Source organism: Triturus cristatus, chromosome 5_1, assembly GCF_964204655.1.
Source record: "Triturus cristatus chromosome 5_1, aTriCri1.1, whole genome shotgun sequence".
Taxonomy (NCBI): domain Eukaryota; kingdom Metazoa; phylum Chordata; class Amphibia; order Caudata; family Salamandridae; genus Triturus; species Triturus cristatus.
The window spans coordinates 21870656-21896246 of record NC_140587.1 but is presented as its reverse complement, the minus strand read 5'-3'; the positions used below and the strand labels follow the sequence as shown (position 1 = coordinate 21896246).

At 41.4% G+C, this 25591-nt stretch overlaps 1 protein-coding gene across 1 annotated transcript in view; it reads left to right on the top strand.

The window, feature by feature from the left end:
* The window catches only part of LOC146829982 (fish-egg lectin-like), a 127961-nt gene that overhangs the window by 37023 nt on the left and 65347 nt on the right, over positions 1 to 25591 (top strand). The window contains exon 3 of the mRNA XM_085603670.1: positions 2571 to 2910. Coding sequence (XP_085459796.1) covers positions 2571 to 2910 — 340 coding nt within the window. The remainder of the gene's footprint in view (positions 1 to 2570; positions 2911 to 25591) is intronic.

Here is a 25591-nt window from a genome sequence, read left to right as displayed (position 1 = left end):
GACAACACCACAAATGGACTCCACACTGGGATTCATCAAAAATATGTATTTTATATATAACAGGCTTAGCACAAGACCAAATAAAGATAAAACGGCCCACAATACTATTGGCAATACGCAGTTCTTGATTTAGCATACTTTCAAAATTCTGTGCGGTTTGGCCTCTTCATACGGTTCGTATGGGGATAAGAGATGCTTAAGAACTGGTCTCACAAACGCTGCAGACTCTCTGGTGTGAAGCGTACACCCTGCGGTGCGAAACGGACACAGTACCTTGTCTTAGGGAGTTTGTCACGGATGATGCGGTGAAACCCAGCGCGTTGTACGTTACGATGTCCTCCTGTTACGGTTCGAGCTACGGCTCGTAGGGGGCCTCAGTCGCGTTGTTCGAGGGGACGGTGCGTAGGTACGGTGCTCTGCTTGTTCGTTGCGACGTATGAGCCGTACCTTGAGAGCGGCACCTTTTCCTTAAGCACGGTGCAAAGCAGGCAGTACGCTCCGATTGTGAGCGACGTATCCAGCCATGCTACGTGCCGCAGCCTGCCCACAACAGGGGTAGGGGGGCATGCTTGAGCAGTACGATGCAAAGAGGGGAAATCAAAGTGCGGCACGAAGACCTTCCTTCACGGTTCGATCTACACCTCGTAGGGGGGCCTTAGTCGCATTGTTCGGGCCGGACAGATTGGCACAGGCTTTCCAGTGTACGCACCGATCTAGGAGGCGCACACTTCTCTCGGCTTCGGCGTTACGGTGACAACGGCGGTTCTCAGCGGCGTTTCTCAAGGTGATGAAGTCCACTGGTCCTGGGACTTCGTTCAGGGGGCAAGCTCAGTCACAAGCCCTTGGAGATCTTAAAAGCATAAGATGAAATAAAGTTTCTCAGCAATCTTTCTCCTCTCCTTCAGCAGCAAGGCAACCACTGCAGGCCAATCCCCTAGGTCAGGGACAGTACTCCTCCTACAGCTTTCCCGGTTCCTTCTCCTCAGGTAGAGGTTCGTCTTGTCAGCAGGATCTGATTTCTTGGGAGCAGGGTCCCAATACTTATAGTTCAATTATTTTGTTCTTGCAGGCCAGGGGAGCCTTTGCCTAGTTCGGTCCGGTTTCTGAGCACTTTGTTGACATGATGCAGGCTTCTGCTTTCCGTGTGTAGGGCAGAGACATCAGATGCTCCACAGGAGGTGGAGCCAGCATTGTGGGGGCAGAGCACAGCCCTATTCAGAGTCGAGGTGTACTCCTCCCACCCATCCTGGTGTAATCTTCCTATTCACCACCTGGCTGCCCAGACTGTCTCTTGGAATTCCCCAGCCCTGCCATTCACACAAACCAGACAGCAGATACACATCAGCGCAGAGGCGTGCTGAAATGGTAAGGCAAGCAAATTCCAACTTTCTAAAAGTGGCATTTGCAAACACAGAACATTAAAATAAACTTTGCTAAAAGATGTATTTTATTATTCTGAGTTCAGGCATACTAAACTCAATTTTCTACCATGTTCCCTGGGTCTGTTAGGATCATAGAATGTAACAATCTTAACAGCCCATTCTGGCCTATGAGAACAGGTAGCCTTACAATAGTGAAAAAGGAAAATGGCTGTAATTCACTATTAGGACATGCCACACACATCAGGGCTTGTCCTAACTTATGCTTACAATGCACCCTGCCCTTGGACCTACCATAGGGGTGACTCACATGAAGTAAAGGGAAGGTTTAGGGACTGGCAAGTGGGTGCACTTGCCGAGTCAGCATGACAGTACCAGACTGCACGCAGGTTCTGCAATGGCAGACCTTAGACACATTTTACCAGGACGCTTCTGTGGGTGGCACAACCAGTGCTGCAAGCCCACCAGCAGCATTTGTATTTACAAGCCCTGGGCACTCCTGGTGCACTCTACTGGGGTCTGATAGTAAACCAAATAAGCCAATCATGGAATCCAACCAACATATACATTTTATATAGGGAGCACTTGCACTGTGGCACTGGTTGGCAGTGGCACACTGCTCTGAGCGGCCAACACCATCAAAACACATGAGGCACAGCGACAAAAAAGTGGAAGGGAGACTCACGCCAAGGTGCCAGGTCTAACAATAAGTAAATACAAGAATGTGCAGTCGGAAGCCACACAGCTTTTATTCTGTGGTTGGTCTCATAAAATCAAGACGTTGACTCACATGGTGTCTGTCAAATGACTGACCTATACTTATAGCAGCTCCACGACATCAAATACCAACATATCTTCAAAGTAAGTAAATATGAAGTTAAGAACTGTAAATCTATATTTTTGTATATGCCGATCTTGACAATATGCTGGTGGTTGATAACCATGGAGTTGATATATGTGCAGGTCAATATTCTTGACTTTGAAATTGTGATATTGAATGGGAAAGTATTGTAACATGTGGTTGGTGGTGGGACTTACAGCCACCCTCCCTGGAATTTGGTTATCATGTCTTTCTTCCCATAACGAGGAATTATTCTTTGCTTTGGGAAGATGTTTAGTGAAGGATTACATGAGGTGCATCAACCGACTTTCAGTTTTAACTCACACACTTGCTCATTCACTGCTTTTCAGAGATGATGAAGCAGCTCGATGCAGGTGGAGATGGGTTTCTAGCTGCTGTCAGTCACAGAAGTGAAGTGTTTTGCCTGTGTCCCAAGGAGGCAGAGGATGCAAAGCACAATACAGAACTGTCCTGGGCCAGGATTGACGGCCAGCTGAAGTCCTACAGCTGTGGTCCGAAAGCCTGCTGGGACGTGAATCCCACTGACAACATCTACTACCGTTCTGGCACCACGCGAGGTGCTTGCGGTGGCACCAAGTGGAAGGTCGTTGATGGAAACCTCAACATGACTGAGGTTAGCAGGAGAGGTTCTGTGTACGGGGTGAGCAACTCTGGTGCCCTCTATCGCAGGTAAAGTCTGTGTTAAAGAAGACCTCTTTGATCTAACCAATAGTACTATCATTCACTTGTACAGGGATAGTACCTGGAAAGGTAAGTAATGACTCCAGGCATCCACGCCTAGTCATCTCTTGACTCTTTGTTCTGTGATGCAGAAGACGTGACACAGTATCTGTTTCCAGCCAGTATCCCTTGGGGGGTTAGGCGCAGAGCCAGGACAGAGACCAGAGGCCAGGCCCAGAGATCTGTGCTCCCCTGTCCTATGTTAGCTGCACACTGGTTGTACATTGAGGTATTGTACCCTGACTCCCCTTTGAGAGGGTGGTGATATGCACCCCTGTCTACTATACACAGGCAGAGGAGGTAGATTGCATTATTTTACACTGACATTCCTCTGCTAGGGTGGCTCTGTGCTTCCCTGTAGTACTATAGATAACAAGAACCTATGTTTTTCCCCCGATGCTGCTTTTGCCGAAATGTTGTATTGAAAACCCTTACATCATTAAACAACATTTCCAGCATCCATTCTGTCCAATTGTTAGCAAATGCCAGAACGAAATGAAATTTGCTGTGAAAACTGATTAGGGCTCATTTAAGTAAAGACAGATCCAAAAAGACGTTCCCACTCATGACCCACAAACTCTGCAGGCAATCAAAGTACATAAAAAGAAATTCAGCCCAAAACAAGCCCTTAACTCCCCATGCTGGTCCAGCTCTTCAGCATGATACATACCTTCCCATCACTGGTCCAGTCCTTCCACATGATGTATACCTTCACATCACTGGTCCAGCTCTTCAGCACAATACATAACTTCACATCACTGGTCAGCCCTTCATCAAGATGTCTTCATTCACATCACTGCGTCAGCCATTCATCCCAATGTACATATTCCCACCACTGCTCTGGCTCTGCAGCATAATGTATACCTTCACTTCACCAGTGCTGCTCTTCAGCATACATTTGCATTACTGGTCTAGCTATTCAACACCATGATCCCTTTAAATCAAGGGTTACAATTATTCAGTCCAATGTATAACTTCACATCACTGGTTTAGTCCTTTAAACTGACGTATACTTTTATGTCAATGGTCCAGCTCATCGGCACAATGTGTGCCTTCACATCACTGGGACAACCCTTTAACACAATCCATACCTTCACAACAGTGGGCCAGCCATTGAGCACATTGTATACCTTCACATCACTGGGGCAGACATTCAACACAATGTATATCTTAACATCACTTCTCCAGCCCTTCAATCGCACGTATACTTGTATAACAGTTGTCCAGGTCGTCAGCACAATTTATTCCTTCACATCACTGAGACAACCTTTTAACACCATACATACCTTCACAACATTGGGCCAGCCATTCAGCACATTGTAAACCTTCACATCACTGGTTCACAATTTCAACTCAGTACATCCCTTAACATCACTAGTTGAGTATTTCAGCCAGGTATATACCTTCACATCACAGGTTCAGTACTTCATCCTAGTGTATACTTTCACAACACTGGTTCAGTACTTCAGCCAACTATTTACCTTCACATCATGTGGTTCAGTACTTAAGCCCAGTGTATATCTTACCCCTCACTAGTTAACTACTTCAACCTAGTGTATACCTTCAAATCACTGGGACAGCCATTCAGCACAATAAACGCCTTTACTTCACTAGTCCAGCCCTTCAGCAACACTCATCCTTCACCAGCATGATGCATACCTTCACCTGACTAGTCAATGATTTCACCATCATGCATACCTTCTCGTCACTAGTCCATCCTTTTACCATGATGCATGCCTTCACATCATTGGTTCATCCTTTCACCATGGAGCATACCATGTTGCATACCTTCACGTCACTGATAACTCCTTTCACCATGATGCAGACCTTCAGGTCACTGTTTTATCCTTCCACAATAATGAATACCTTCACATCACTGGTCCATCCTTTCACCATGATGCAGACCTTCAGGTCACTGTTTCATACCTTCACCATGATGCATAACTTCACATCACTGGTCCATCCTTTCACCATGATGCAGACCTTCAGGTCACTGTTCTATACTCCCACCCTGATGCATACCTTCACATCACTGGTCCATCCTTTCACCATGATGCAGACCTTCAGGTCACTGTTCTATACTCCCACCCTGATGCATACCTTCACATCACTGGTCCATCCTTTCACCATGATGCAGACCTTCAGGTCACTGTACTATCCTTACACAATGCTGAATACCTTCACATCACTGGTCCATCCTTTCATTATGATGCATACCTTCACCTGACTAGTAAATGATTTCACTATCATGCATACCTTCGCGTCACTAGTCCATCCTTTTACCATGATGCATTCCTTCACATCATTGGTTCATCCTTTCACCATGGAGCATACCATGTTGCATACCTTCACGTCACTGATAACTCCTTTCACCATGATGCAGACCTTCAGGTCACTGTTCTATCCTCCCACAATGATGAATACCTTCACATCACTGGTCCATCCTTTCACCATGATGCAGACCTTCAGGTCACTGTTCTATCCTTCCACAATGATGAATACCTTCGCATCACCTGGTACATCCTTTCACCATGATGCAGACCTTTAGGTCACTGTTCTATCCTTCCACAATGATGAATACCTTCACATCACTGGTCCATCCTTTCACCATGATGCAGACCTTCAGGTCACTGTTCTATCCTTCCACAATGATGAATACCTTCACATCACTGGTCCATCCTTTCACCATGATGCAGACCTTCAGGTCACTGTTCTATCCTTCCACAATGATGAATACCTTCACATCACTGGTCCATCCTTTCACCATGATGCAGACCTTCAGGTCACTGTTCTATCCTTCCACAATGATGAATACCTTCACATCACTGGTCCATCCTTTCACCATGATGCAGACCTTCAGGTCACTGTTCTATCCTTCCACAATGATGAATACCTTCACATCACTGGTCCATCCTTTCACCATGATGCAGACCTTCAGGTAACTGTTCTATCCTTCCACAATGATGAATACCTTCCCATCACTGGTCCATCCTTTCACCATGATGCAGACCTTCAGGTCACTGTTCTATCCTTCCACAATGATGAATACCTTCACATCACTGGTCCATCCTTTCACCATGATGCAGACCTTAGGGTCACTGTTTCATACTTTCACCATGATGCGTAACTTCACATCACCAATCTATCCTTTCACCATGCTGTATACCTTCACATCGCTCGTCCATCCTTTCAAGATGAGGCATGCTTTCATATCCCTGGTCCATCCTTTCACCATAATGCATACCTTCATCACTGGTCCATCCTTTCATCACGTTGCAAACCTTCACATTGCAGGTCCACCCTTTCACCATGATACAGAACTTCACGTCACTGTTCCATCCTTTCACCATGATGCATACCTTCACGTCACCTGTCCATCCTTTTGTTGTGATGCATACCTTCACATTACTGGTCAATCATTTCACCATGATGCAAACCTTCGTCACTGGCCCATCCTTTTGCCATGATGTAAACCTTCACATCACTGGTCCATCCTTTCACCATAATGTATACCTTCATCACTGGTTGATCATTTCACCATGATGTATACCTTCAGCTCATTGGTTGATCCTTTCACCTTGATGCATACCTTCATCAGTGGTCTATCCGTTCACCATAATGCACACCTTTGTCACTGGTCCTTCCTTTCACCATGATGCATCCCTCCATGTCACTTGTCCATCCTTTCACCATACTGCTTACCTTCACCTTACTAGACCATCCTTTCACCATAATGTATACCTTAGTCACTGGGTGATCCTTTCACCAATATGTATACGTTCACATCGTTGGTCAATCCTTTCACCTTGATATATACCTTTGTAACTGTTCGATAGATTCACCATGATTCATACCTTCACATCATTGGTCCATCCTTTTACCATGATGCATACCTTTGTCACTGGTCCATCCTTTCACCATCATGCACACCTTCTTCTGACTAGTCTATCCTCTCATCATGATTCAAACCTTCACCTGACTAGTCCATCCTTTCATCGTGATTCGGACCTTCAGCTGACTAGTCCATCCTTTGACATGATGCATACCGTCACATTGCTGGTGCAGATGGACATCCACTCAGTCCTTCACCTGCCTGCCTCTGTAGATAATAATGAACTCTTCCCAATACTTCTCATGAGTTTGCTTTTGAGACCCTGGTGTACATGAGGGCTAAACATTTGCATTCATTAGTAGTACGAGTCACATTACAAGCCACCTTCGTCACTAGGTTGCCACCATATGTGTAGGGACAAAAGAGTCATGTCACATGTTGATTGCAAATGTGAATAATATTTTATTCAACATCCGGCCTACACTACAACTTATAAATAACTACTCTTGAATCCATTTCTTAAGCAAAATGTTTTCTTCCATTTCCAAACAAGTTTAAAGTGAATGATTCTCAACACTTTGGTGATTCACTGTTCACATGTGATACATCTTTAAATGATCAACCTGTATACTAGCTGGTTTTATCACACTCAATATAACTCACTAAATCGTTCTCATTTTTAGTCTAATAAGGACCTGAACCCCTCTTAAAATATGATACAAACTTTATGATATAAAATATAAAAATTATTTTGCACTCACCCTTCAACATCTGTTTCCAAGCATCTCCAATTCATTTTATTTTACCTACTAGTTTGGATAGCAAGATTACAAGTGTTTTCAATGATCCAGTCACCATATCTCCACTATAAGAGTAATAGGTGAGGGGAGTAGGTACCCACCACACATAATAAGCACTGTCACTAAAACATCCTGTGCCCAACCCGTGGAAGCTATGGCACGGAACAGGCAGGCTAAATGTAGAGGCAAAGTTTAAAGTATTTATTCAGTATCAAAACAGTAATAGAGTCAAAACACAATGCAAGAACAATCCCACACTAATTAAAACAAATAGAGAATATTTTCATAAATAAAATGACACAATTACATCAAAGATTCAATAGGAAAAACTAGTCAGCAATTTCAAAGTTTAAGGGTAAAAATTGTGCAAAAAAGCACTAAGTGCCAACTGTGGTCAACTATTTGCGCTTGACTTGTATAGAAGTGCATTTTAAGACTCACAGTGATGGAGCGCATGTTCAGATATAGAAACCAGTTTCAACCTGGTTGGAAGATTTACCTTCGGATATAGGGGCATATTTGCCAGAATGGTGGCGCAGGGCAACGCAGCAAGTTACCTTGCTGCGCTGCTCTGCATCACAGTGCAAGATTGGGAATGCACCATATTAATCCAATAGGGTAGATTCCTGTCCTTTCCCTCTGCACTGGCACTGTTTCGGCAGCCCAGCTCCAATGCAGGCACCCTTGCGCCATGATGCAAGGGTGCCTGCTTTACAGGCAGGATTGTTTTTGTGCAGTAAGGGGCACCATCCTCACAAAAATAGTTCATAGAGGCATTTTCCACTTTCTACGTGTGCTGCAGCATACAGCAAACATAGAAAGTGGAAATAGCAGGAGCAATAAACACATTTCTCCTTGTTACGCTTCACATGGGGCGGTGTAAGATTTTGATGCAATCCCAGGTTTACAGGTCCTTGTAAATCTGGGAATGCATTACAAACTATGGGAGTTGTGTGGGAACACCCACTATAATGCCCATGGACCACAACCACCCTTGCACAGAGTAAGGCATTGCAGCGGTTTACGCTGCGTTGCATTACTCCATATTTGTGAAGCCATTCAAAGCCACGTGAAGTGGCTTTCTGTGGTTTCATAAATATCAGTAGATCTTGCAATGGCACAGACTGCCAGAGTTGTATAAATAATCACCATGGTGTGAGACTGTGAATAATTTGGGAGTCTCGCTTGGCTTCACATGCAAAGACTTGTGAGAAGAGCCAGGCTTTTAAGGCTTTTCTGAGAGTCAGCGATTAGATGGTGTGCAAAGATTTGGCAATTTTTGGATAGACAAGAAGAGTGTAGAAAGGGCATTAGAGTTCAAAATGGAGAATTTCTTGTAATGCACTTAGAAATAGATGAGGGACCAAGGCTATTAACAGCCTTGAAGACAATACAGGAAGTCATAAAGTGTACCCTAAATGTAACAGGTAGCCAATAAAGAAGTTTAGGTCATGGGTGGCATGGTTGTTGCATTCTTAGAACCTTGTACCCTAGTTATCACTGTAGTGGGGAGACCCTGGTACAGTAAATTGGCATAAAGAAGTATTGAGCCAATGAAGGCTACAGTCACCATATAAAACATTAAGAAAGGTTCCAATTTTCTAATCTGTTTCAACAGAGACATGAATTTTAAAGTCACTGATGAGAAATGAGCTCACAGAAACATGTAGCTCAAAACCACTGATGTGACATGAGGTCCCAAAAACATGCAGCTCCACACTATTCATGAGACATGAGGTCACAGAAACATGCAGTTCAAAGCAAATGATGAGAAATGAGGTCACATAAACATGCAGCTAAAAGCCACTCATGAGACATGAGGTCACAGAAACATGCATCTCAAAGCCACTGATGAGACATGAAATCACAGAAACATGCAGCTCAAAGCCAATGATGAGAAATGAGGACACAGAAACATGCAGCTCAAAGCATCTGATAAGACATGAGGTCACAGAAACAGGCAGCTCAAAGCCACTGATGAGACATGAGGTCACATAAACATGCAGTTCAAATCCACTGATGAGACTTGAGGTCACAGAAACATGCAGCTCAAAGACACTGATGAGACATGAGGTCACAGAAACATGCAGTTCAAAGCCACTGATGAGACTTGAGGTCACAGAAACACACAACGCAAAGCCACTCATGAGACATGAGGTTACAGAAACATGTAGCTCAAAACCACTGATGAGACATGAGGTTGCAGAAACATGCAGCTTAAAGCCACTGATGAAACATGAGGTGACAGAAACATGCAGCTCAAAGCCACTGATGAGACATGAAGACACAGAAACATGTAGTTCAAAGCAAATGATGAGAAATGAGGACACAGAAACATGCAGCTCCACACCACTCATGAGACATGAGGTCACAGAAACATGCAGCTCAAAGCCACTGATGAGACATGAGGTCACATAAACATGCAGCTCAAAGCCACTGATGAGACATGAGGTCACAGAAACATGCAGCTCAAAGCCACTGATGAAACATGAGGTCACAGAAACATGCAGCTCAAAGCCACTGATGAGACATGAGGTCACAGAAACATGCAGCTTAAAGCCACTGATCAGATTTGAGGTGACAGAAAGATTCAGGTAAAAGCCACTGATCAGATGTGAGGTCACAAAAACATGCAGCGCAAAGCCACTGATGAGTCATGAAGTCACAGAAACATGCAGCTCTAAGCCACTGATGAGACATGAGGTCACAGAAACATGCAACTCAAAGCCACTGAGTAGACATGAGGTCACAGAAACATGCAGCTCAAAGCCACTGATGAGACATGAGGTCACTAAAACATGCAGCTCAAAGTCACTGATGAGACATGAGGTCACAGAAACATGCAGCTCAAAGCCACTGATAAGACATGAGGTCACAGAAACATGCAGCTCCACACCACTCATGAGACATGAGGTCACTGAAAAATGCAGCTCAAAGCCACTGAGTAGACATGAGGTCACAGACACATGCAGCTCAAAGCCACTTATGTGACATCAGGTCTTCTTCATAGTTTCTGTCCTTTTGTCTATCTAAGTAGAGTAGATCAGTCTTTATAAGTATAAGCTCAACATTACAACCAGGGCTGGATTACTCCTTCTCCTAGCTCAAGCCTTAGTCAGAGGCACTGGTTAGACAAGCGCATCATTAAGTCGGGTTGGTAAGGCTGAGTCAATATCTTGACCTAGGTAGAATGTTTCATAAGGTCAGTCAGATAGTTTTTGAAATTCTGTGGGGATAAATGTTGCCAACAGCGCGTCGCTTTTATTGGGCATTTGTTAAATTACACCAATCTGTAACTGCAAGTTCAGGAGTGATCAAACTATGTACAAAAGAATAAAAGAGCCCCGTCACTTAAATATTACACGTTCATACTATATGCAGAATATTACCTGAGTCACGGCTAGGAGGATGGAATAATTGTGTGAGATTTAGGGACAACAGTAGCTCAAGAAATTCACTATCCATGATTCCCACCTTCAGATCGTCTGCCTACCTATGACATTCCTTAATTAAGATCAAATGAAAGTGGCTAACCATGAGAGTGTAGAAAAGTTCATATAAAGCCTTAAGGATATCTGCAATTTAAACAATGATATATGAAACAAAATGTATGAAAGCATCTTTCTTTTTAATTTTGATGCTCATATGCAACAGCTATGTAGGAGATGTATGTTTAGGCTCTAGAGTTATATGCCCACACCCTGCTGGGTATTAACTTCTCTTGAATCAAACCTCCTTCAAACAATTTCTAGAGGTTTGTGGGGGACACTCCACCCAACCTCTCCTTTGCTGCAGATGTTTTTAATCCTTGGACCATTAGAGATCTTATTCCGCCTTATGCTTATATTTCTCTTTTAATTTGAGGTATAATTGGACAGGTAAGATAGGAAATGTTCCCAGGTACTAATCCTTTTTTTTTAGCCATTTTTTCAATCTAGTCTACCAATACGCTTTACCGAGTTTAACCAGTCCAAGCAGGATTATAAGGTCCTAGATACCCAATTGATGCAAATTTCCCTACGTGCAATTAATATTAGGATAAGTAGTAATTGATCTTGTAATTACCTTTTCTTTCCCTTATGACCTTTACCCTCTAAAACCCGAAATATAATCAATGTCAGGCTTACCTCTATATCCTTTTTCATAACAGGTATTAGGAACTTACCCACGCTGTGCCAAAAAACCTAGATTCCTGGACATTGCCAGAACATGTATACATCATCTGCTTTCTCAAGATCGCATTTTGGACAAATCTAGATATTCTTCTCCCCCATTTTGGATAACTTCTTAGGGTACCAATAAGACCTGTATAGAGTAAACAGATGATTTCTTCTCAGGGGTGCAAACCGCACAAAAGACCAAAGTGTAGACATTGATACTTGCCAGAGCAATAAAGAATCTGATGGAGGTAGGTCTTCTTTCAAAATTTCTTCTGACAGTGTATTGAGGCCCTCTTCCTCTTACACCAACATCAAGAACCACTTGGCCACCTATTTCTTTGTGGGTTACTGTGATACATTACTTCCTCCCAGTCTCTTTTGAACCCTACATTTGATTGGTCCCAGACCCAACTCACTACTTGCAGATATTGAAACCTGGAGAGCCTATTGTTCATAATTCTTTTTAGTGAGTCCCATGAAATTAAGGTGTCTTTATCAATGAGCTAGCCCAATTTTCCTCTTCTTCATCCATTAATTGGGTGGCTAAAGTGCCCAGAAAGCAAAGTAGAGTTCCCGGGGACTTCCAGATTGGGGCCATTTGGCTGTAGTATGGTATTCCTAAAATTCTTCAGACGTGGACCCATAACTTGCAAGGTGCTCTTAATAATCTAGGTCTTTCCTTTTTCAAATATTTGTGGTGCCCACATTTAAAGAGGAAGTAGTTTTCTTGTTCCGCTAGGTTTTTTGTTTAGGCTCCATAGCAGACGACAACTTGTTGATCATTTTTTGTTAAAAAAACTCTAAGGTTATTCAATTGAAACTGGAAATCTAGGAGAGCTATCCCGCTGTCTGTTTTTTTCTTACGTAATTCTTTCCAGGCTATTCTTACATCCATGTTAGTCCATATAAAACTGCTCAGTTCCCCTTGCAGTTTCCTGTACCACCTGGTCCCATAATGTAGAGGCAGTGCATTCAATATGAAAGTACATTTTGGTAAGATCCTCATTTTGATTAAGTTGGTTCTTCCTAGAATGGATAGGAGGAGATGTGACCATGACTGTAATATCTTCTTAGTTTCCTGCATAAGCCATATAAAGTTTTCTTTTGTCATATCATCCAGATGTTTTACCACCTGGACTCCTAGATACCTGGCTTATTTTTTTTCCAGAGTGGTATCATCAATTTCATTCTAAGACATTATCTCTGTTTTCTCTTCATTAACTAGATAACCTGTGACTCTTCCAAAGTTTTAAGAATATTTAATATGATGGGAAAAGCGCCATTAAAATCTCTTTTTTGACCCAATCTTGCTATTGAAAAGGCAAAATCTTCTGTTCACCCCTAATTCTTTTTGCCAGAGGTTCAATGTATAAATTGAACTGTAAAGGGTATAAGGGGCATCCTTGGCGAGTACCTCTACCTATTGTCAGTGTTGTGGTGAAATGTATTCCAGAGCCAATTTTGACCAATAACTGCATATAAAAAGGCCAGCTCACCCTAACGAATGCCTTCGCAGCATCTACTGTCATGATAGTTAAAGGGAGATCTTTGTCTATGGCCACATCTATAGCGCACACCAGATCACAAACTAGCTTGTGTAATTGTCTATTCTTCATGAAACCTTTTGTAGATATATTAACTAATTCTTCATTCGCTTTATCTAATCTTTTGGCCAATATATGTGTGCACAATTTACAATCTTTATTAAGTAAAGATATTGGCCTGTATGATTCACATTGTTTTGTGCTTTTATTTGGCTTTAAAATGTATGTTTTTGTGGCTTCACTCCCTGTTTCTGGGGAGGGGAGTTCATCTATATATACTGCATTAAATAAGACGATCAGTACAGGAGTAAGTTCCTCTACCAGGGCTTTATATAATTAATTCGGTATACCATCTGGCCCTGGTGCCTTCCCCTTTTGTAACCCTTTGATGGGGCTGTACACTTCTGCCAAACGGATCTGTTCATTAAGATACTCCTGTTTGTCCTGTGCTTACTCTGGTTGGGGATAATTTTACAGCCAGTCATTAATTTGTTCTTCTGTAGCCATGGAGTCTTCAGTGTATAACTTTTGTTTTAAAAGAGCAACACCTTTCCCAATGTTCAGATCATCTAGACATTGTTCCCTAGTTTCACTAATTACTATTTCTTTGATTGAACTCCTAGCAATATCACCCCTTGTCTTTCAGGCCAAAAACCTTCCATACCTTTCTCCATATACATAATGTGCCAGTTTGCTAGCATTCCATTTTTTCTGTACCACCACTTCTAAATGTTCAGTTAAATAATACTTAACTTCTCTGATCTTGTAGTGTAGTTCCTATATCCCTGATAGGCTCTTCTTTAATGGATTAACATACACTATAGATTTGACATAGGACTAAGGTCAGTATGTCTCTATCGAGTATATTAAACCTAATTACTTGTGTGTGCCAGCTAACTCAGAGGTCACTAGAAACTTCTTGAATATACAATAAGGGATTAGTCTCTGACAACCGCATAAACAACACAACTTTGTTTCCCTTTAGAATTGGAATAGTCTCAGAACCGTGGAAACAATAGATAACAGTTTCACTCAGTCAATCGTGCACGCTTAGTTTCTACAGAGTTGCACAGAAATAGAGAGACGGGCGTTTCAATAAAAGGGTTAATTGAACAGTCTAAATTCTCATGCAAGAGATATGAATTGCTACAATTGTAAGACAGACTGTAAAGTACAATATGTACGAGGTTAGCAGTAAGATAAAATAATACTGCAATAGCATGGTTTGTAGCTATGACATATATTAATCAAAATACATACATAAATAACATAATGCTAAAATATGATACTCATCTGATGCTTCTAAATTGTTCCACCCCAGTCTACCTAACCTAAGTGTAGTACGAGGTTTGAAGAAGGTGCTATTTCTAAAGTATAGCTAGCTATATTTTAGTTTAGCCAAGAGTTGCCGCGTAGTCTGGGTTGGATCGAATCCTCCGTGAACCGCAATTTTCCAGGGCAAGTGCTGGTATATTTATACCTTGAAGGTGTCTAGAATGCCAGTATTGAAGTAAACGTCGGGCAGAAGAACGTCATGAATGAACCCCTAAGGAATAGATGTTCATGCATACTTAATGAGTTCTTGGAGAAATCAATATTCAAGCTGAGGGAAAGTCCAAAAGGCTTAAGGGTCTGATTTTCCAAGAATTCATTGTGACATGGATGGACGGATGTAGGTGGCAATGCCTGTATTTCGTTTGTATGGACAATGTCTAAATAAGGGCCGGATTTCTATGTCCAAATAAGGGCAATGTGAATTGTACCTATATAAGGGCATAAATCGGGAAACCTATATACGGAATCTAAATCTGCACACAACACCCACTCCAGTATTGTATGAACAAAATTACTATATCCTAAACGTCCTAAACATATCTTAAACAGAGTATTGCATGGGTTTGCTAAAACAAGCTAAAAACATATCTAAAACATATGTTCTAAAAATACATTACAAAACCATTGCTATGCATAAAGTGTTGTACATATTAAAGGCAATGTTCCATTCCGAGCATAGGATCACATTGGAATGCTAAAATGAATGAACCAAAATATATACATGTGATGAAATGGCTCGTAAATACAGCAGAAAAAAGGGCCGAAACCATTTCATATCAGGTTACATAAGTCAAATTGTTATTCATGACAAGGTGGCATACTGTCCCTTGAAGTGTTATCAAAGAATTCTGTTCTCTATGAATAGGTCTACTATAAGGAGATTACTCTGCCAAAAATGAAAAATACAATTTTGGGACGGGAAGAGAAAAAAATCTCATCATAGAAAAAGTTCCAAAGTCAGTATTACGATTGAAAAAGAATGAAGGCCAAATTCAGAGTCTCTCCGGAACACTGTGTACTTGAATCAAAAGTCAGTGTGTGGGGATGGAGAAAACATAACATTTTCTAATCCTGTAGAAAACAAGTCGTCAACCGTTGTGGGTGAGAGTTGGAATACCTCGTGTAGAAGATCAACAGCACATAGATGCGAACTATTGCCTTCAGCATGGGAAGCATCAGCAATGTCCGAATTGGATGTTACCTGCGCGCCTGGTGTTTCCTCTCATACCTCAGCAGTAGCGTGTTGCGTCTGTGAGATCTCAATGAATGCCGCCATCGGGATTGGTAGCCGCTGGGGACAACACATAGCATGGGCCGTTATCGGGTCCAGCAAAGTATCGATATCCATAGGCATGACTGATGGGAGTGTCAGACAAATGTCCAGCACACATTCTTCACCTCATAGCAGGCAGCGTAGAACAGGTAAGATGTAATCTTGCCAAATTGGTCTGAATGACAGAAACCAAGTGGTCGTTAATTCTTGTAGACGAGGTAAACCCAGAATTTGGACAATACGCTCCCGACACTTCATCTCCAATAGAGTTCTTTTCATGGCAAACTGGGTGTCGCTGGTGATTTGGCTTGCCATATAGTAGCCATAGGAGCAAAAATTATATCCCTGCAACAAGTGCTAAAAGGAGCGGCAGTCCACCAAACACAGAGTGCACAAAGTTTGGATAAATTCCGAGGACTGCTTGAAAAGGTGCTAACAGTCCTGCACACACGTTCTTAAATACATGTACAATACCGCTCGTATCAGACATGTTTAAGATATGACCTAACATTTCCGAGAAATGCACAGGTCAGTTTGTATACAAAAGTGTATTTATCTCCGCAGAAATCCTTGAAACTTGGAGATCATAGGTTTCTTTTGCAGAGGTCAAAGGCACAGTTTTTTGTAAAAGAATGGCTTTCATTCTGCTTAGAGTATCAATTCGTATAGAAGAGATGTTCAGTGAATGCCATAGAGGCGACTCCCTGACTGTGTCTATTTGTGGAAACAAGACTTGCATACAGCAAGTGACCCTGGATGTAACCGTTACTAGATATGGGATACCTGGCAGCATGCCACAGCAGCTGTGATCATTCGAAATAATGTAACTCCCATTTGAAAGTTGACCAAAGATTGGATTAATCACTGCTGCCGGTGAACCGTGCAGGTGGAAGGATAAGTTTGTAGTGGAACCGTCACAGGCTCCGTGTAAGTTAACACCCTGACAAAGGAGAGAACCGCTTAGTGCGTGTTCACTGTTTTCACTGCTAAGAAACACTTCACATCCCCCACTCCAACATCTGTGTGTGTAAGGTAAATCCCAGGATGTCTTGATATATTCTTTACCCAACCTTTCATATTTGCCTACTGGTATATTTTTTAGGCAATACTGAAAATGGAAAGTCGTAACAGAGTAATCTTACGATGTATGATCCACTCAGTAGCTGTTTTTTCTGCCACTGTGAATGGTAATTTCTCCAGTTTTTCAGTGCTCAGCACTGTATAGTGTGTTCCCCTTTGTGCCATTTTTATCTGTCTATCAGTGAGATTGAATTCTGCAAACAGTGACGTAGTATTGATTAAACGCCAAGGCACTTAGTCAGAATGCATGTTTTGAAGCATCCAGCCTAATAGCATGATAGAACATAGCTGTGACTGACCATGTTGCAACATGACCAAGTCTTGTTCCATGCTGTCTATGACAGAGGATACAATGCTGTCCAAAGAACATATCCCGGACGACAGAGTTGTTAACCTATTGTCTACTACAGAGAGAGTTTTCTCTAAATTAATACGATCAATTTCTGATATTCGTTCTGCAGTCTCTGCTTGGGTGACCTTCCATGCTTCATTATAAGCAGCATAGATACCGGCATATATGAAACTTTTTTGACGCGGTTTTCTTGGACCTAGCAAGAATTCCCTAAGGTCTGCGCCTTCTTGAAGTAAAGTTAAGTGTTGTTTTACATCCTCTTGTGTAGCTTTCTGTAGCCAATCAAGGCAAAGTTTCCCTACACTGTTAGTTGTTACTACCCTCGGATGCTGTCTTTGGACATAACATGGGTCTGGCCTATGAAATGTAAAACCTTTTGTCTTGTTCAGGAATCTATCTTGACAGTTGTTTGTGTCTAAGGGTTAGAACAACCATTTTTTCCATTCAGGATCTGATCTGGTATTATTCAAAATAGTATGTACGTCGACCTCCCCCTGTGTAGTGCTTTCACTTGTAGGTGCAGGTATAGACAGAGTGTTCATGTCTTTTATCTTGGCTATTCCAAGGCATGATGTTTGTTGGACAGAGTCGTTCAAAAACATAATTTGCTCAGGGATGATACAGGCTCTAAACAAATCTTCTATTCCCTGTACTTGTCAATCCCCAGACAGTTTTTGTCTCAATGTTGCCTTTCCAAAAGTCGTAACCCTGTCTAGACAGTTGGGCAATAAAGGCAGCTGAATGTATCTGTTTGGTATTCGTTAACATACTTTTCATTCCTCTCTTATTGACATTCTTAAAGTAAAATGTCTCTGCATTCGAGATAATAAACCCTGAAAAATATGGACATTTCTTTGTAAATGTTTTTGAGCTACCCTTTGGTGGCGTAGGACAATGTTCCCATTGGTTTTACATAAATACATTTCTAGGTGTTGCAGATTTATGCAAGAAATGATGACCATAGTGGTTATAACAATACAGTTGTTCATAGTCTGATGAACCTTGTAAATATTCATTATTAGTAAATGCAGTTGACATCTCTAGATCAGACATCATATTATTAACAGTCTCGAAGTCCCAATCATCAGAAAAGGTACTGGAGGTAATAAAGTCACTTTATGAAATTTGAAATAAGTGTGGAATCTTCAAAAGCTCCAACGGACCAAAAATGTCATATTCGGTTTTGTCCCAAACTATACCATCTGGTATAGGAATCGCTGTGATGTTCACTGCTGACAAGTCTCTCGCTTCACGATGGGATGATTTGTGGGGCTGGAGAAGTAAGTTCACTCTTTTACTTGCTGTGTCCATTTGAATATATGTTCCATTCATCAGCATACCCAGAGTTATTACCAGAGCTAACCAAAGTAGAAAGAAACATATTCCCAAAACAATCCATAGTTCAATCCATGGTGAAACCAGATAAGTCTATTTCAGGAGATGAAAAAAGTCTGCTGCTTGTTCTTTGAAAGTTCTTTGTACTGGCGTCATTTCAGGCTCGCTGGGATCCTCCGAAAACGTATCAAAGTTCATGAAATAGCCAGAAGCAGTCCTGTCAATGGTTGGTATTGCATCCGTATTTGATGAAATTGCTGGAATCAGTTGATCACTTGTTACTTCGTTGTAAAAAGGTGTATCTGGACAAACTGTTATTTGGGTCTCAAGAGGTACAAGGTCCATAGAATTGTTGCTTAGTCCTCTATTTCTTACAGTTGAATCTTCAAAGGTGATGAGTCTCTCAGTTTGAACCTCTTGGATTGTAGCTAGAGTAGTGTGTCTGCTACATTGGCAGAGTCCACTTGGCCTACTGTTCAGTATTGGCCACATAGTGTGGTTTGATCAGGTCGATGGACACAAATCTTTTCTCCTTTTTACCAGCAAGGGGCGGCAAAAGTACTGTTTTTGATCCGTGGATTGCTAGGACAGGTACTGGTCATATGTAAGAAGGCCCAAATTCCTTCTTGTCTGTGATTTTTTCTCTGACTAGATCCCCAAGCTTTGGGATCCAGACAGGCCTTGCTGGGACGGCCAGATTTTTCTCAGTGGTGGTTGGCTTTGAAGTACTCCAATTTTTGAGACCCCAGAGGTGCTAGGGGTAGCACCCTATGACTTCGAGTACTTCCTGATGTGGTATTATAAAAGTCTGCATATCTTGATAATATAACAAAGAACTTGGCAACAGAAGCTGAAATATGAAAAGACATCTTTATTAAACTCAAATGAGTGAGACTACGTCGCACAGAAGCCTTAGCAACTGAATGAGGCAGTCTCCAGAACAAAAAACAGTCTTCCCTTAATATACAGATTCTTGTGCCTCAGGCACACATTCTTCAGTTTATGGTATGGTCATTCAAAAGTATATATTACAAACGAAAGAGCAGAGTCATGATGACCATCCCACATTCCAGTTAAGCCAGCCCGCAATTATTTACCAAGCAAGGCTCAGATCCCACATCAGATATCGATAGGCCCCAATAAACATGAGCATCTCCTGTTTGGGAAAGCAAGCCATAAAACAGGAACAGTCAGGTGTGAAAGAGATTAGCTGGAGGCTTGTGTAGGATGAAAATGTTTTATGGTGTGTCAAGCCCTGATGCTAATCACAGGTGGCCGAAGGACGGGGAACTCGTGAGACCAGTTTTACCTGGGGCAGCAGAGCCGAGCTGCCCAGGTCACACAAAAGTCAAGGAAAGGCACATGTGCTCAAAAAGGCCCGTATTCGCTTCGTGCTGTATAGTCTATGTGAGGGCAACCATAAGATGGCCACTGATACAAAATGGAACCCGCGTAGTGATGTATAATAGCGTATACACAGTGCATTCATAGCTAAAACGTTACACAAAGCACTTGTACATACCGCATTAACCATTCGCGGTTCACTATTACCGAGATAGACAGGGGTAGGGCCCTGCCTCCTACGTGGTCCCAAATTCTAAAGTATGACAGACCCTCCTTTTGCCCTTACATAGGCAATAACTATACTCATTTCAATCCGAGTCTAGGTCAATATTCACGAAGTCATGGAGATGTTGCTGTAGCATCATCCTATTACTTAGCGACTCTCACGGGACACGTCTTCTTACACATGTAGTAGCACAAAGGCCACATATGGCAGGACAAAATAAGGAATACCTCTATCTAGGTGGCATAAGATCACACTCTCAACAATTAGTGATGTTCACTACTAACTAGTGTCGATACAGAAGCTGTATAGAAGAATTGCTTGCAAATTCTGATCTTCTAACCTGCTCATGTTCAGGAAAAGGGTGAAAAGAGTGCAAAGAAACAGTAGTGGGAAAAGACATAGGTTGAGAAGCGGGTGCAGAAGTCAATTGGGTAGAGAAAAACAATCCCACCCATAAATGACAACGTCATGTTTAAAAAACACTAGAAAACTCGTTATTAAAAACATAGAGACAACGGGAGAAAGTAGTAACCACTATTACAAATGAAACAATAATTTTTATGTTCAGGTGAAACAGTGGTGACCCTCATCAATGCTCTGAGGTGAAAAGGGGGTACCCTTCCACAGAAAATGGATTTTATTCTGCTTATACTAGACAATGCCAGCAAAACAAACAGTCTTCTAACACCTAGTCTATACAATCACACGGAAACCTCTTGTGAAACCACCTATGCCCAGAGTCCGTTCAAAAAGCCTCTCTGGCAGGCTTCTATTGTCCATCAAATCTTCTTCTGTTGTTTTCTTTTGCATGGGCCTCTTCATTCAAGCCTTTCATGAGAAAAGAAAGTACTGCTCAGTTGGAGTGCCCTCCTGGCAAACACTCACAGCTCACTTGAGGGTCTCATTGTTTGAAGGCAGTGCACCTGTGTCTTTCCTCTGCTGCAGACACAACAAATAATATGCTCTTCATTGGTCATGGGCACAGATCATCTTGTGCAGACCCGGGACCATTCTCAGGATCCAACACTCATCATTCGGTGTCAGAGGACGCTCAGGCTGCTCTTTCATGGGCACTGGAATGTAGTGCCTTCTGTCAATCTTGGATCCGCCGGTGCACTGCACTTCCATTGGAGCAAGGGAAAAGAGGGGGTATGTGTGGCCAAAAACTCAGGCCAAGGGGCTCAAGGGACTGCACACTGTCAGAGGTTACCAGCACATGACAGGCGCTCTTGTGTACTGAAATTCTGGTTCTGTGGCAAAACCAGCTCCTCCATCTTTTCTGATGTTGAACGCCTTCTGACGAAGCAAGTGTGATGCTTTAACCAGTTCGTTGTGTAACAAGGGGACTGTAAACAGGTGGCCTGTGATTTTCAAATGAGTGGCCACACACCATGGGACAATTTTCGTCTAGAATACACTGTCTTTCTCAGGAAGCAATACAAATAAAAAGGCAGTAGGCAAAACAGTGCCTCTAATCTTTTCAATTTGGTTTCCGTGTGAGAGCCTCCATCATCTAAGGGTAGATAACTACACGAGAATTATATCTAAATGGATGTCTTCACATATGGTGGCATTGTCTAATAGGGCAAACACATTTTTTTTTTCAATGATTACATATAAGTGTTTCTAAATTCCTTATCTAGGACATTTCAATAGAGAAATCACATGGTACAGATTATCATAGGCATGTAGAAACCTTTCACATCAGGTGCACTAGGCAATACACAGGCTAATAGTCAGATATGAAAACAAAAGACAAAAATCCTGATATTTGCATGATTAGAACACATCTGATCCCACCAAAAATTAAAGCAGCAGGAGCAAAAGGGCAAAAACCACATTAAGAATAAACATTGAAAATTCGTCATGTTCAAAAGGGTAAACGTAAAATATCTCCTATTAATATGGAAAACTTGTCTTACTATAATATAATATACTTGAGTCAGCTAACCAGTCTATCGCTACTCTGACAGTCAGGCTGGAAAACATTGAAGCATGCTTAAGGAAAATTCTTGAAGATCAGTCTGGTCATGCAAAAGGGAATTATACATAATATGAGGGGTCCCTGGTGCATCACTACAGTCTGGAAGTGTGTACCTGAACAATACACCTACAATAATAAATGGGCTGACTGGTGAAAGAAATACGGGAAAGGGAATTGGAACTACACCAAGAGTACGGGTGATACACAAAAGGCCAAAGTTACATACGTTTTAACTCTACCGCTGGCGACAACACCATATACGGTAATCTTAGCTAATGTTCCAGTTCCTTCTGCAGGGAAAAATGAAAACCTAGTTTTCTTTTAAGGAGCAAAGGCCATATGCTACTTAGGAGACAGGACACCATTAACTAATGTAATATAGAAATTAGGCCACCTTGAGTCACAGATCTATAATTTCATCCTTAGGTCCAATCAAGGATACATAAATATAAGGCTGCCTGTTCCTTTAAAGGAAGGGGCAGTAGCGTGACTAATTGCAGGTGACACACTTTGATCCTGTAGATCTCTTTTAGTTTTCTGTAATACCATTATAGCCAATTTAGACATGCACTGGTGAAGTGCTGCCTCTCATGTTCACAGCATGAAATATCATTAGCTGTGGAATTTAGTAACCAGGACAAGTTCAACCAACTGTTGCGTAGCGATGGGCATCGTCATGACCATCCCCTTCACAACACAGGTAAACTTGTAATAGTATCAAAAGCAGCAACAAAAACAACGAGAACATGCAACAAAATAATAAAAAACGCACAAAACGTCAAGCCATCAGATATACTTGCTGTATATCAAGCACAAAAAGCATAGACAAAACAATAGCATATGTAAAAAACGGTGACACACAACACCATGTCATATACTTTATGCACTGTAAAACTGCAGCCCAAAACCCAATATTTGGGCCTGTTTAATTTGTCAGGTTTAAAATACTTACCCTCCTTTTTGACAGTAGATCACCAGGCAATGGAAATCTGCTGTCAAACATAACTCTACTGTTTCTCTTCTAACATACAGGACCAGCAAGAACAATTCATGATAGCAATTCGTTCACATTTAGGCATGTAGCCTTAAAAAAAACATTTTAGAATCTTTTTGTCTGTCTAAGACTTAATGCAACACTTCGTTTTCTGTTAAAGAAGAGCAACTATAGCAGGCAGCATTCTATTTTCTGTAGAGCACCAATGTATCAGCAAAGCATTTAACATGATGTTTGGACTTTCAAAGAAAACCCCTTTGCTATATTTTCCCTTTGGAATTAAGTTCTTTAGTTTTAGTGATGCTATGGAGAAACCAGAAACCCCACCTTTAGAGGCCCGTGTAGCAAGGGCATTCTGCATTCCACAGAGGCAAGGCCCTAATTTAAAAGGTCATAAATGTCAACTCCATTGTTTACGGGAAAGATAGCATCTCAGCAGCGTGACCGAGCCAGCCTCTGCAGCTCTCCCAACCCCCAGCTTCTGACACTCTGAATTCGTCAAAGCCAGAAGGCCTTCCTAATTCCTCCTAATTCGCAATAATTTACTCTATTTTGAAAAATAATTTCTCTTTTTTAGGCGCTAAAAAAATTATCCCTATTCCCAGATTGTTAAACTACATGTACTGTGAATAATTCACAAAACTTAATTACACGCATACCAGTTTTTAGAATAAATGCTTGTTGCAATCCTATGCAATGGTACACATTTCATCAACCTTAAATGAATAACCTTCTCAGTAGGCCCAGCTAAAGTTAGACTGAACTCCAGCAAGTGAGACCGCTTTCTGCCCCAGTCCACTGGCACTGCGAATTGCATTTGCAATGAGTTTTGATATTTTCTTCATCATTTAGTCACTTGCCTTTATTCAAGCTCCGTTCGTCCCTTTCATATCAGCATATGCAACTCAGTGCCTCCCGTTAGGTAATTACAATATTTTCACCCCTACTGCTAGAACCTGCAATCTCATCTTTCCCCTCCTACTTACTCAAACCGATACCACATTCCTTTTTATTCCCCTCTTCAATACAACCTTCCTCACGCTACTCTTCATGTCTTTATTACTCCCCTTCATCATCTCTCTTCCCTCCACGGAATTCTATTTTCCCAATTGTTCCTGTCCGTCCTACGCATTACCTAGTTCCTATAACCGTGATTCTACGTTTCTCCACCCCTCTATCCTTACTGACTTCATCACGTACCTGCTCACAAACATCCTCTTTTTCCTTCGTCAAAAAACAATTCTCCATTTCTCTTTCTCTGTGTGGGTGCTAACTTCATTAAGGCCGTTTTTTATTAACATCAAATAGTTGCGGGTTGCGACACCATATTTTATTTAATTTCTCCAAGTTTTAAAAAGGTTCTGTTTTTCATAGCGTGTTCAGTAGTATCGTGACAGACACAGCTAAAGTTAGAACCTTCAACCCTGATATTAAAACAAGCCTTTGTACTGGCACATTGACTCATTGAATCATAAGAAGGCACAACCTGTAAATATATATCAAAACCTAAACGTATGCATTTACTGAAGCCTGAGACACTTTAAACAGTACTCTGAATGAAAGAAAATGCAATTGAAACAGTCTTTTTACCCAAATTTTACTTTGATATTTTAAGCATTAAAAAATGAATATCCTACAATTTTCTTGCATAATATGCATTACCAGAATGTCTATTACATAACCCATGAGTCAGGCATTGGAAATAATAACTTATACTTTATAAAAATGAGCTTGTTTGCGTCTGCGCCAAGGGAAAATTGTACGCGCGAATGCTTGTCATTTTAGTGATGCAACACAACTTAAATCAAATTTTAATGCTAGGAGGGCATAGTATGAGTAATAAACTTTATAAATATCAAAAAACGATTTTGAAAAGCACTTATTTTTTTTTAAATAATTTTTCCCATGATTAATCATTTTCTTTTAAAAAATCCCAATTATTCGTTTTTGTGATAATTCCATGTATAAAAAACAAGCTGCATCCCTTGCCTATCATTTTGGACACATTAACTCACACGCCTAAGCGCATAAGCCCAACTTGAAACGCGTCACATTTTTGCGCCACTTTCATTTAAAAGGACGGTCCTGCCAAATTCCACCCGTGTTCAACTGGGAAGGTGCTGGCTGAATGAACATTTCTATCAAATATACTGCAGCTGAAAAGTTTGCCTGTGAACATCTAATATAATGCATCTAAGGAAAATGCTGTAAATTTATTTACTTTTGCAAAAATAGATCATTTCGTTTTTGGGGCCTGATTTATATCTATTGCATGTGTTTCTAATTTTATCCTTTAAGCATTTAAAGGCAGTTTTGTATATGTGCACAATTGCTCATTCTATAAATTAAAGAGCAACACATAGCTATTGTA